This window comes from Semicossyphus pulcher, unplaced genomic scaffold (genome assembly GCF_022749685.1).
Source record: "Semicossyphus pulcher isolate SPU_LCO1_2020_fin unplaced genomic scaffold, fSemPul1.0.p SCAF_8, whole genome shotgun sequence".
Classification (NCBI taxonomy): Eukaryota; Metazoa; Chordata; class Actinopteri; order Labriformes; family Labridae; genus Semicossyphus; species Semicossyphus pulcher.
The window spans coordinates 18,973,155-18,987,500 of NW_027211759.1; the positions used below are offsets into that span (position 1 = coordinate 18,973,155).

Genomic DNA, 14,346 nt, shown 5'->3' on the forward strand with positions numbered 1-14,346 from the left:
GTGTGCTTTAAGTGAGTCCTCTGTTAATTAAGGGCTCATTAGTGACACCAGCTCTTTGACCAATTAGGGCGCCTTGCTTCCTTGCTCACTTGTTTGTTTTCTGGTTGAGACATTACCAAACATGTTGTTTTATTCATCCCTTTTCTTTTACACCTCGTCTCCGGCTTTATTTTCTCGTCTCTCGAGGACAGAAAACATAAAAAATAGATTATGGTTGTTTTGCACTTTCATTCCTGTTGTTTTTTTCTTGGCAAGAGAAAGTCGCCCAGCTCCCACATGATGTTCCAGCGTGTGTGTGTGTGTGTGTGTGTGCGTGTGGTTTTTATCTCCTCCGTGTTATCAAGCTGTTGTCATGGTCTTTTATTCATCTCATTAATAACGGCGCCCTTGAGGTGGAGCATCGCGACCCTGTTTTCATCTGCACACACTAGCACAAATATGCACACACACACACACATGCACACACAATTAACAGCACAGACCAGCTTCCTTTGAGGCAGCACCCATCTCGCCCCCCCCCTGCATGAACACACAAAGGCTCTCTGCACATACATACAAAATAGAAATATGGCTGAATGCAAACACGCGTGTGTGCGTGCCAGCAGCCTCTCCGCCCACTAAACACATGAACATGAACACACACACACAAACACCTCATGTCCCACTTTAAATATAGAAAAGCAGAGATTTAATTCTGGCTACATCACACGGCATCTTAAACACGGTAAAAAGAGGGGAGAAGGAAAAAAGGTCGATTAAGGAATTCTGATTCAGCACTGAGGCCTCCTAAATGTTGCACTCAAGTGTCTCTGCGCTAGTTTAAGTCTGTTTGTCGCACAAAAACAACCATGCAACATTTAAGTTTGCTCCAAACTTGAACTACACGTTTTTTTCCCCGTCTGAACTCTTCCTCTCTTTTGTTCAATGACTCTTCAGCTCTCAACTCTTTGTTTGTAACGACACTTTTTCTGTGAGTCTGTTGAAGCCATTCATCCTCTGCACTCTGAGAGAGAAGGATTTATTTGTGCATGTCGAGCTGCTGCCGCCGCCGCCGCTGTGCAATGCAGGAAACATATTTTGAGTGGAGATATCAAATGTCACGCTCACAGTAGTAAAGCACCCTGAGGCTGAGTGAGAAGTGTGTGTGCGCTGTGCTGTGTGTGTGTGTGTATGTTCATGTGACATCTGCCATAAATCACAAGCCACAGTGTCCTTGTAGCTCTAACACATATCATGGAAATCAATGCAGAGGTCAAGTCGAACAGAGCTGCCCAGCCCCCGAAAATACCACAGCAGCCAATAAATATGGCAGGCTAATACACACGTCAACACCCGGCTTTCTCACCCTATTGACTCAATGAGGATAATGTGTGTGTGTGTGTGCATGTGAGTGAATACATAGAGTGCATACACAGAAACGCAAATGTCACAGAGTGTGAGGCCATTCTTTAGGCAGACGTTTGAGCCGGGTTCGACCTGGTGACTTTGTGAAGACTGGAGATGAATTATCTCGACCTACGCAGCCTCTGCAGACGATGTCAAAGGATAAATCTGGTGTTCTTCTTGTTGTTAACACATCTCATAAAAAGAACAAAAATAACAATGAATTGATCCAAATATAAGTGTCATTAAAGCCTGATTTTTCTTCTTCCTCTGTGCATTGAACTCCTATTATTCTGGGTGTTCTGGTTGAATCTTACATGCGCTCTCCTGCTGCTGTAAATACTCACTATTGGACAGAAAATGCATTAATCTGCTGCTGAAAATAGTCCCCTAAAAACACCATTCACTGCGACATTTGCTAAAAACCAGCTTGCCCAGTAAGTGTGAAGATTCACCAGTAGAAACCTGTAACAGATTTTAACATTAAAGATGCAGCTACATTGGTACACAGATCTCTGGGTTGGTTAGGATGTAAGACAAGCCGGTTCACGGCCTGATTACAAATTTATGAATCAGTTTACTGAAAAGTTGCTGCTAATCCTGCGCACTGTGCTCAGCGTCTCCAATCTGGTGAGACTCAAGCCCCTTTCACACTGCCTGTTCAAGGCAGGATTATTACGCCTCTGTTACACCCCGTCTTCGATGCAAAACGCACAGAGGCAGAATGGTGGGGCGAAGCCGTTCCGCCCCTGAGCCGGCATCGGAGGCAGAAACAGAGGCGTAGCAGTGTCAGTGTAAATGACAGAGCTGGCAGGGCGGAACAGCGCAGTGTGTGTGTATTTGAAGCAAGCACCGTTTGTTTACACCTCACGCACGCTTTGCTTCCGCAACACTGAAACGCTATTTAAAAACCACACACTGTAGGGGGCGGCTGTACTGCGGCGTCAGGTGGTACGGTGTAAAATGGCAAAGGCGGCATTATGGCAGAGCTGCGTTGCGGCGGAATTGCACTATAAAAAGGGCCTCTGACACTGACCTTTCACCTTATGAGAGTTACATTAGTGATAGGAGGCATACAAGGAGAAAACAGGTGTCCCCCAGGGCTTGGTGCTTGGTCCTCTCTTGTTCATCCTTTACATACTCCTGCTCAGTAACATCATACGCAAACATGGTCTCTATTTTCACTGCTATGCCGACGACGTCCAGATTTACATCTCCACCAAATCCAACGCCACAGCAACTCGCTCCACTCTGACCAACTGCCTCATCGAAATAAAAACATGGATGCAAGCAAACTTCCTCCAACTCAACTGTGATAAATCTGACATAATAATCATCGGCCCCAAATCCCTCACTAAAACCACCCATGACTTCTGCCTAACCACGGACAATTCCACTCTGTCCCCATCACCACAAATCCGCAAACTTGGAGTCATTTTCGACAACAACCTCAGCTTTGAACAACACGCCAATCAAATCATCAGGACTGCTTTCTTTCACCTCAAAAACATTGCTCCGTTCATCACTCTCTTTCCCTGCTGCTGAAACTTTGATCCATGCCTTCATCACATCCAGAATTGATTACTGCAACAGCATCCTTTATGGTTCAACCTTTCGAAGTCCTAAATAAACTCCAATACATTCAGAACTCTGCTGCCCGCCTCCTCACCCACTCCCGCTCCCGTGAACACATCACCCCCGTCCTCCAGAAACTCCACTGGCTCCCTGTTCCTCAACACATCCAGTTCAAAGTCCTCCTTCTCACCCACAAAGCCCTCAATAACCAGGCCCCTTCATATCTTACAGACCTGCTCCACCGCTACGCTCCCTCCCTCATTCTCCTTTTTTTCCCATCATAGTTCCTCTTATTGTGTTTCTTTCTCTGTTCTTATTCTATTTCTTTAGTGCCATACAAATAAAATGTATTATTATTATTATTAACAGCAACATGTCCGTATATGCAGAAGTGATTTACAGTGCTCCACATCTAAAATCCAATTTAGAAGTCAGTTAGACTTCACATGAAGGAAGAGAAACTTGTTTGTGTGCTCTGTAAGAGATTAAGTACAAGGAATTTATTTATTTTGGTTAAATTTATGTTAGTAAAAATATCTGAAACAAATGAAGCTGTAACGTATCGCTCTGAAGGATTCAATCGTATCATCCGTGAATCGTATCGTAGCTCATGTATCTGGATGCGTATTGGATCAGATCCATTAAACAGAGTAAAAAAGATGATTTGGTTTGTTTCATGTTGATGCATCTCTCCTGGGGAAACACTCTGGTTGTGAAAAACACTGTTTTTAAAAGACGTTTGAATAGAAATCAGCGAACAAGTCACAGAGGGAGAGCAGTGATCTGCTGTTATGTGTGAGGCTCACATCAGCGGGGGGTCCGGAGAGTGGGAGATAGTAAAATGCCACTTTCCTTTCCTTATGATACCACGCTAAGGTCATGGTGTGCTCTGGGTAACAATGCGTGAATGAAGCACGCACACACACACACACACACACACTCTCTCTCTGATGATGGTTTATGAAAGATGCTCAAGCCGATAATATGTGTCATTAACCTGAATTTCTATTGTCTATCTCTAATCTCCATTCCTGTCTCATCCTTACTCTGCTGCTCTGCTTCTACCCTGACTAATCACACAGTGATCGCTCCTCCACACACACACACACACACACACACACGCATGCACACACACACACACACATCCTTTCCCCCTCACCCCCTACATTGTCAAATGATCATTGAGGAGCGCGCGTGTGGCTGACACTGTCTCCACAGCAACCACAGTTAGGACCAGGAGGGGGGCTGGGGCATCTTCCAGTGTGTGAATGATGATAGCACACACATACACACACACACACACACACACACACACACACACACACACAAACACACACACCTACATAAACACAAACAGGTGCACATATGAGCACCTTTACACACAAATGCACAAAAGCACAGTCAAGTTCACACACACATGCACACGGACGTTGACAAGTACACACACACACACACACACACAACAGGGACATTAAGCGAGACCTAGGAAACAGAAAAAAGAGGATGAAAGTGAGAGTGAGGGAGCGAGGAGGGGGGAGAGGAGAGGAGGGGAGGGGGTGTTGTTGCTTCCTGGAGAGATTTTTCTTCATCTCTTGTTGTCGTGCACGTTCAGATAAAACACACACACGCAGAAGTATCCAAACAATGACAAAGCAGCACATAATCACTCTGATTCAATCATTTATGAAAGCAGATGTATAATTCAAAAAAGCTGCATGAAAGACACACAAGGCAAAGAACAGTGTTTAATCTGCCCTCCGCCCTCTGCTTCCCCACATCTCTCCCTCCCTCCCTGCTGCCTTCACCTCCTCCCTCTCCCACTTTTCACCACAGCAGAGCTTTTAATCATTGACCACAGTCTGGGGCCAGACAACTAAAAGGTGAAAGGTCAGGGTCAGGGGTCAGGCGGGGGGGGGGGAGACACGTCTGCCTTCATGTAAGCAGTGCTCTGTTTCAAACATTATATCCTTTAGTGATGAAATAAACAGGATCCCGCCTCCCCCTCCTCACCTGTACTCCTCACGCTGCCCTCTCGCTGTCTCCTCCCCTCACCCCGCTCCTTTCTCTTTCCACTGTTGTTCTGTCATCCTGCCATCAGGCATGTGTAATCACCTTTCTCAGGTAACCTCACACCTGTCCCCACTCTGACACTGGACGCACGCTCTTGTATATCACACGGTTGCCTGGAGGAGTGCAGACAATAGACGTCCAGGCTGTTTGGTTAACAGGAAGCAGCAGGAGCTCCAAGCAGAGGAAAGACGCCCCATCCTATTGTTATATTCATTTAGGGCTTTTCTTTTTTTATTGATTAAACTGCTTTTTTTTTATTGTGTTATTTAGTCAAAAAATAAATAAAAGAAACAAATGTCCTTCACAATTTCCCAAAGCTTAGGTTGACGGTCTTCCACCACACTGTCCTCACTCACACCTCTGACTTTACAGACATCCACGTCTCTTCTCTGTTGTATTTAATTTATGCTTTTGTGAATAAATGAGTTATTATTTAGTTAGTTATTTTGGTGTCTCTCCCTTTATTTACGATGACCCTTTGAGCCGGTTGTGAAAAAATAAATGTCCAACACTCAAAAACTTCACATTTGTAAATATAGAATTAAAACATGTTGCTTTAAACTGCACTTACAATCAACCAGGTATCAAAGTACTTGTAGTATTAGTGGTTGCACTTGGTGCAGTAATGTAAACTCATCGTACAAGTTATCCTCTGTATCGTCTGCACTCCTTCAGTTAATGCAAAAACTAACATAAGAGTTTTCATGTAAATAAATGTCTGTTAAGAAAAAATCACAAGCGGCGCCCAGTTAGTGACGTGTTTTCCATCAGCCAGCAGTGGTTGGTCTGCCAGAGAGGGTAGGCCGAGCTAAGCGGCTGCTTTTCAGGTCTCTGCAAGTGTTGCGAGTAAACAGTAATCTACTATGGCTGAACAAACAAAGAAAAGATGGATGACTACAGATACAACTTCAAAAGTAAGTGAAAATCCAAAGAAAAAGAAACAAACTCGACGCTCAGATGAAGCAAACAGTCTACAAAGGAAGGCGACCGTCAGCGAGGAAAATCAAGAGTTACAACTGGAGCCAACCGTAGACGTCACACGTGCAACACTATCTGGATATCTGGTAAGTGTGCTCACGCAATACCGTTTATCTCCACAGGTGGTGCCAAAGAGAACAAAACCTTCTTCGAGATTATAAATGTAATAACATAGCACATAAAAAACTTTGACAAACTTGTAATAAAGCAGAGTTCTAGATAAATACTATTACTATTATTTTGTTGTGTGTATATATATATATAAATATATATTACAATATACCTATATATATAGATAGATATTGTAATAGTAGAAAAACAAAATACACAACAAAAAGCATTTATTTGGTTCAACACTGCCGGCTGTGGCTCAGTGGTAGAGTGTGTCTAAATCGGAAGGTTGGGGGTTCGATCCCTGACTGCTACAGTCCACATGTCGAAGTGTCCTTGGGCAAAACATTAAACCCCAGATTCCCCCTAAAGGCAAAGCCTTCAGGTATTAATGTGTGTGAATGATTAGATCCTGATTGGAGCCTTTGCCATCAGTGTGTGAATGTGTGTGTGAAAGGGTGAATGTGACATTCCTTAAAAAAAATCCAATAAATGTAAAATCTTTACGAGTTTAGTAAGAAGAATATCATTGAACTCAGTAGCTGCTGCATCTGCAACTCTGACAGAAGCAGAGGGAAACTCTCCTCACCTGTCAGCAGACAGTAAATCAATGTGACATCACTCCAGCTTTAATTACACCTTTGAAAGAGTGATTGAATGAAAGAGAAGTCACGTGACCACCCGCAGTTTGACAGCACGAGGGATACGAGTGTCCACAGAAATATTGAATTAAACTGGTCTTACCTGGGAGGTAGAAGTGAGGCGACTTTAATCCAAACATGGTCCTGGATCTCTCCTCCACCGACTCAGACAGGAAGAGTTTGGGAGAGAGGGGAGGGAGGCAGGGGGGTGGGGGGTCTGGGCTGTGGTCGGCCGGGTTAAGGAGCTCGTCGTGGGTGTAAAGTCATCAGACAGCTCCCTGCTCTGCTCCGGCTCTCTCTCTCTCTCTCTGTGGGCACGAATGGAGGAGGGAGGAGGAGGAGGAGGAGGAGGGTAGAGGTCAGCTTCTGTCTACCTCCCTCCCCTCCTCTTCACCCTCTGGTCTGACCCCGCGTGGAGCAAAAGAGGTGGAGAGCAAAGAGGAAGAAGAGACGCAGAGCGAGTGACAGAAAGAGGGAGAAAAAAGAGGAGGACAGAATGCTCCACAAGCTGAGAAAGGGTGACAGTGCGCTCATGCCATCTCGCCTGGGAGAGAGAGAGAGAGATGGGTGAGAGAGAGGATAGAAAGAAGAGGGGAAGGGAGTCAGAGAAAGAAAGAGAAAGAAAGAAAGAGAGAGTCTTCAGCCGGCGTTCTCTCCTCTGTTTCCCGTCCCGCGCTTTGTAATCCCTTCCTTGTTATTCATTCAGCGGCCTCTTGCTCGTTTGCTGTATAATGATCTGTTCTCCTTTCTGTCTCTATTCTCGCTTTATCCTCCCTCCTTTGCCTCAGTCCCACCACTGACTGCTCAGCTCAGCCAGCATGCAGGAGGAGGAGGAGGAGGAGGGAGGTGGGAGGAGGGAGGGAGGAAAAAAGAGGGGAGGAGAATCATAAGACGGATGAGTGAGGGAGAGATGAATGAGTTTGTGTGAGTGTGGCGCACACACGTGTCTTTGTGTGTGTGAAATATGAAGAGAGGAGGAAGGGTTATTTCATTGGTGTGTGTGTGTGTGTGTGTGTGTGTGTGTGTGTGCGTGTGTGTAGAGAAAGATTGAGAGAAAGAGAAAGAGAAAGAGGGAGGAAGAGAGGCGAGAGGGTGTTGATGCAGTTCTCATTATCAGTAGATTGGACTGGTGCCTGAGTGACAGCTGATTCATCATGGGAGAGAGAGAGGAAGGGAGAGTGAAGAGAGAGGAGAAGTGTGTGTGTGGAGAAAGGAGGAGGAGGAGGAGGAGGGAGGAGGGGGGTTAAAACCTGCCCTTAAGCATCTGCTTCATTCAGATCTCCTCCTCTTCTCCTCTCTTTCCTCCTCTCCTCTTTTTCAGCCTCCGGTTCTGAGAATCAACAGTCTGCTCTGGATCGCAGACACGGTGCTGCATGACCAGCATAAGTGTATTATCCACACACACACACACACACACACACACACACACACACACACACACACAAACACACACACACACACATATAGCCCCAAAACCGGTCACATGCTCCCATTGATTAGACAGGCCTCATATGTCTGACACATCACGTTAGCCCAGCTCTCCATCAATTACTGTCCACGTCCCGTCTACTGTCACTGAGACCCAATTCTATCACAGCCACGCTACACACACACACACACACGCACACACACACACACACACACACACACACATACACAGAGCATGAAACGGAGCAGCCTCACAGGGGGAATGATGCCATTAGGAGCCATAATTCGAGGTGGTGTTTTGCTCGTTGGTGGTATAAACTCAGCGGTGCCTCTTTTCTTCCTCTTGTGGTTTCTGCCTGTGTGCGTCTACGGCAGCCTGGAGGAACCAATCTGCTCTATCACTGTCTCCATCTCCACTCTGTAGCCCTCACTTCTTCCTGTCACTTCCTCCCTCACACATATGCTGCATGCAGCCGCACAGCGTCTGTTAACAACAAAGATGGACACAGGCCTGTTTTAAAGGTTGACCTCCTTTTTTTTCACCTCCTCTTTTCTTTTTCTATTTTATCTCCCGTCTTTACATTTTCTTTCTCCCTCCTCTCCGTGAGCCGCGAGGAGGAAGTGTGCCGGTGATAAGATTGATCGCGGGGGTCTCAGAGAGCTATCTATAACCCCGTCTGTCACAGAGGAATCAATGGAGAGAGACTGCTATAGTACACACTGTATACAGTACACACACACACGCACACACAAATATAAACACTTCATATACAAGAGTGTAAGCACGCACATTAAGCGCACACACACACACAGACTGATGAGCAGCTGTGGGAGAAGTTGTGAAACATCAGCAAACCACAAACTGACAGTGAGGGCAGACTGGAGAGGAGAGATAAAGGAGGAAACAGTAAAGAGGAGGTGGAGGAGGTGGAGGAGGGGAGTTGAAGCAGAGGAGGTGTGTGTGTGATACTTTTATAGTCAACTTCCTGCGACTGGTTCCTGATTATCTGTATTATTCTCTCTGTGATAAGCCAAGGCTCCTAACCGACACACACACTCGTACACACGCAAACAAACAAAATAACACCCCGTAAACACCCCTGACCCCGAGGTCGAGACAGTGGAGACCCTTTGGCCCCCGGGGGTCACGCTCCGCTGCACGGAGCCGGGTCGCAGAGGTCAAGAGAGGGAGGAGGAGGAGGAGGAGGGGGGCCAACAAACACACAGCACGATCGGCGATGATTACAGACAACAGCCAATAACGAGCCGCGACCTCTGACCCCATCGCTGTGGAAACCTGAGGGAATTCCTGTCACCGAGGGAGCTGTATGACTCAATCTATCAGCGGAGAAAGGAGGAGGAGGGAGAGAGAGAAATAAGAGGAGGAGGAAGAAAAGAGGTGGTCAATAAAACACCAGCTACATTTTCCTGACTGGATTTCTCGCCCTGTCTTCAAACACAGACGCCATCACACTCCTCCTCCCTCCTCCCTCCTCCCTCCTCCTCCACCCCCCACTCTCTCTCTGCTCTATCATTTGCCTGTCAGATTCACGCTGTGGCAGAATAAGAGCTGACACCCCGATCCCAGCAGCAACCAGGGGGCTGCCATCAGCACTTAAACATTTTTCCCTCTGCTCCCCCCTCCTCCATCCTCCTCTTCTTTCGTCTCCCCTGTGTCCGCGCAGCTCTCCGGCTGCTGACAAGAAACACAGAGAAGATGACAAATAAAAGGAGAGAAATGATGGAGGGGGAGAGAAACAGAAAGCCCTCCTCCATCTTGTTATTATTCCTTCTTTCCCTTCTTGTTTTCTCTGCACCTCCTCCCCCCCAAAAACACACACACACACACACACCCTCCTCATCCGAGCCCCTGTGAGGTCACTGACCCTGAGTGAGTGAGCCTCATTACCCAGTCACTCTGAATCCACTCACACTACAGGCTGCATGTGTGTGCGTGAGAGGACCCGTAAATAAATGTACCATTCCTGAAGTCGGGCCGCTTTAAAAAAAAAAAAGACGTTAAAAGAGACGGCAGATTAAAAAGACGGTGGAGGATGGGTAGAGAGGGAGATAAAGTGATGGTGGAGGATGAGGGGATGGATGCTGGGAGGTGGAGGGTGGAGGATCAAAGATAATTGTCACAGGAAGTCATTATGCACATATTGTATAGAGAGAAACCCGAGGACGCTTCTTTCAGCCGATCCCCTCTCATCATCCCTCCTCTTCATCAGCGTCTCGGTGTCTTCCACACCATCGGGGGATTTAATTGGACGCTGATGGGTTCACTGTGACCTCGAGATAACTGATGTGAAAGAAAGAGAGAGAGGGGGAAAAGTTATAATTGTTGGGACATGAGACCGAATCCACACCACAATCAGAATTAGACTCTTATAAAGCATCCAAAAGGACTGTCTCCTCTCCTCCGAAGTTATAACACAGCCTCAGACGCTCGCTAATAACACACTAAACAGCACTCTTATTGAGGTTTGGGTTGTGTGTCTTCGTGTGGCGATGTTAGTCCACGTGTGTGTGTGAGCGAGTCAGGATGCTGTGTGTGTTCAGCCCCTCAAAAACACTAATTTCAGCCCCCAAGCTAAACTCTGGACTCAGGCTGTCTGGTGCCTGTCTGCCCACGAAACCATCCTAAACACACCATTCATGCAGGCGCACACACACACACACGCACACACACACACACACACACACAGTCGGGCTGACGTTGTCCCACCACAGCATGCAGAGCAGCATAAATCAAGGCTGTTAATGGGCCCGAGCCACAGGGCTTCACTGTACTTCTCCACAACTTCAAACTTTCTCTCTTCTCCCTCTCTCCTCCCTCTCTCTCTCTCCCTCTCTCTCTCTTTCGTGTCCATCTGTCTGTTTGCAAGTATGAGCAGAGCCCAGTGACACACATACTGAGTGGGAAATTAGCCTGCTGCTGTGACATTCGCTCTCGTGAGTGTATGTGTGTGCGCGCATGTGTCTTTGTGTCTGATAGTGTGCATGTACACTGCATGTATGTAAGCATATGTAAACATACACACACAATATGAACATGTCATCTATCTATCTATCTAGTCCATCCATCCATCTACTCCGTCCATCCATCTATCCATCATCCATCTATTCCGTCCATCCGTCTGTCTATCTATCTATCTATCTGATACAGTGTGGAAAATTACCCCTCTACTGTGACATTGGTCTTCAATGTGTGTGTGTGTGTGTGTGTGGGTGTGCGTGTGTGCGTGCGTGCGTGCGTGTGTGTGTGTGCGTGCGTGCGTGTGAGTGCGTGCGTGCGTGTGTGTGTGCGTGCGTGCGTGCGTGCATGCGTGTCTGTGTGTGTGTGTGTGTGTGTGTGTGTGTGTGTGCGTGTGTGTGTGTGTGTGTGCGTGCGTGTGTGTGTGTATGTGTGCGTGTGTGTGTGTGTGTGTGCCTTTGTTTGGCCCCGCTCTCCCTCCACAGATGGTGATATCTGTGATTATCTCTGCATGTTCGTATCCCCTCCTCCGTACTGCAACCCCCTTTGGGTCAGGCAGGTCTCACACTCGCCGTGCCACCGTCTGCGGTGCCACATCGATTACGCTCCCCTGGGACACACACGACACAACACACACACACACACACACAGAGAGTCAGGATCACATCAGCAGTGCTCCACAGGAGAGTTTTGAACTTCTCTCAGCACATTTCGCTGCTGTGGCCTGAACACCAAGGTGACCTTTGACCTCTGACTTGGCTCTGTGACCTTTAAACCTGCGTCGGCCCCCTCTGATGCTTTCTGACCTCTGTGGATCATAAATCATACCTCAGACACAAACTGAGACTCCAGACTCCTCCATATTGTGAACTGTTGCCTGCATGACAGCCAATCAGAAATGGTTGTGTGTTTGTCTGTGGATCATTTTTATCTTCTGAGGGACTTCGAGGCTGAATCCAAAACACATTTCTCTATGGGGGACATTCAAGTATATCTGTTGCAATAATTAGATGATCAATCGATCAACATCTACAGTATATTTATTATTCAGTTGTTATATTTTTCTTCCTGCCTAAATGTCAAATGTTTCCAGGTTCTGTCTTCTCAAATATGAGCCCCATATGCTCGTTTGATCAATTTAATCATTGAATATCTTCAGGAGTTTTTGGAGATACAGCTTCTTAACCAAACAATTAATTGAGTTATAAAGAGAATAATCAACAAATTAACCAAAAATTACAATTATCATAAGACCCTTCATACCTCAATCAGGCTGTACAGCACATCTGCCCGTGTCAAACCTACAGCCACTGATCTGGACTAAATATCAGCTGCACAAACCACTCTTTTATATCTACTATAACTATAAATGTTTTTAATATTCTTTGTACTTCACATTTAGTTCCTTATCTTTCTTACATACTGTAGTATTGGTCTTGTTAAAGGCTATATTTATACTCTTATGCATTAGTTTATAGTATTTTGTATTTTCATTTTAATGTTCAATGTTAAAGCTGCTACTAATTTCCTCTGGGATAAATAAAGTACTCTGTCTATGTTAGCATTCAAAGTGGTCGTATGACGGAGGAAGATTGTGAGGTCTGTTTTCACTGATCTCTCTCAGAATCAGACGATCAGTAACATTAAACAGCGATTTGCAAGCTGACATTAAATCTTGACTCTGACTTTTAACAACTATTTGTTAAAATGAAATGAAAATGAAATCCCTTTTAATATTATTTAAATGTAAATATTATTTACGTAAAAAAAATAACAAGACAAGTAATGTGAATTGGGTTAATGGAAAAATATTTGTATCATGTGATTGTTTTGTTTTTTAATGGTTTTATGTCTTATTAATTATCATTGTGATGTCATTACAGTGTTGTTGTGAATAAGTGAAAAGCTGCAAACTCATTCGTCAGTGCCTTCGGGAAGTTGCGATGTTGTGTTCCTGGCACAACTTTTGCTCGACCTTGCAATTTTGGCCAATTGCTGCAACTTTTCTGCAAATTTCCCCACGAGCCTGAAGTCACTTATGATCCATGGGAATGTTTCTCTTTCATGCAGGGGCGGATCCAGAGGGGTGACCAGGGGTGGCCTGGGCCCTTGAAATCTGAAGTGCCACCCCAAAATCCTAAACTAGGATTGGCCATTTGCCTTGTCAGAGGCGGGACTAAAATAAACTATATGTGTTGCAACAGCCTGCTCGTAGCTTTCTTTCCATTTCAATGTGGCACATTTTCTGTAGTACTTTAATTTGTTCCTCTGACCACACATCTTCACCTCTACAAGGATAAAGAAGGAAGGGTTAATTAAATGCTATTCATTTGCTTGTGTGTGTGTGTGTGGACACATACTTCATGCCACCCCTGCATAAGTCAGTGCCCCAGTTGGGCCACCCCAGTCAAAACAGTGTGGATCCGCCCCTGCTTTCATGAGCTTCCTCGTCCATCTTCAACCTACAGTGTCTTTAAGGAGACTCTACACTGAATCCATCATAACAAATCCAACACTTGGTGTCTTCTTCTGAGGATGTATCCATGTTTCTGTGCTGAAACTAAGCAGTCCACATAACCGCTTTGATTGTTCAAATGTACCTGAAGTGTCCGCTCAGTGTGTACATAACAGAAATGATGGTGCGCATACTGTATCATGATGTCCTCCCTTCTGGGATGTCTGGCAGGCTGGTGTGTGCTGTCACTCATCAATCAGCTGTCAGTTTATATTTTGCAGCGCTACATGAATAAAAACACTGAGGTGATTTTCTGTTTTTAAAATGTTATAATCAACATAACAGATATTAAGATGTTTCATATTTCACGGCTCTTGGGGGAAATCCAGGCGGTCTGCGCTAACTAACCAGATCAAGGATAATTCTAGCTCCACACACACACCTTCACACACATGTCCACAGACACATGCACATCCACATTACCTGGGGGGTCTGAGCTTCCCCTCTACAGGCCTTCACCCCACATGCTCATCTCAATTAATCACCCAACAAAACAGATGTCAGGAACAAAGGAACGATCCTCGGGCCTGTGGGGTAAGGAGGGGGCGGAGGAGGAGGAGAAGGAGGAGGAGGGAGGAGAGGGGAAAAGGAGAAGGAAGGATTTAGATATGGGCGGTTTGTACGAGGCAGGTGAGAGGAGGTCGGAGGGGCAGGTAGAGTGGGATGTG

General features: G+C 45.9%; 1 protein-coding gene across 1 annotated transcript in view; it reads right to left on the reverse strand.

Moving 5' to 3' along the window:
• The window catches only part of LOC138613297 (genetic suppressor element 1-like), a 41,761-nt gene extending 34,861 nt beyond the window's left edge, over positions 1 to 6,900 (reverse strand). Inside the window, exon 1 of the mRNA XM_069686934.1 lies at positions 6,862 to 6,900. Within this exon, the coding sequence (XP_069543035.1) occupies positions 6,862 to 6,898 (37 nt within the window). The 5' untranslated portion in view covers positions 6,899 to 6,900. The remainder of the gene's footprint in view (positions 1 to 6,861) is intronic.
• Between the last annotated feature and the right edge of the window lie 7,446 nt (positions 6,901 to 14,346).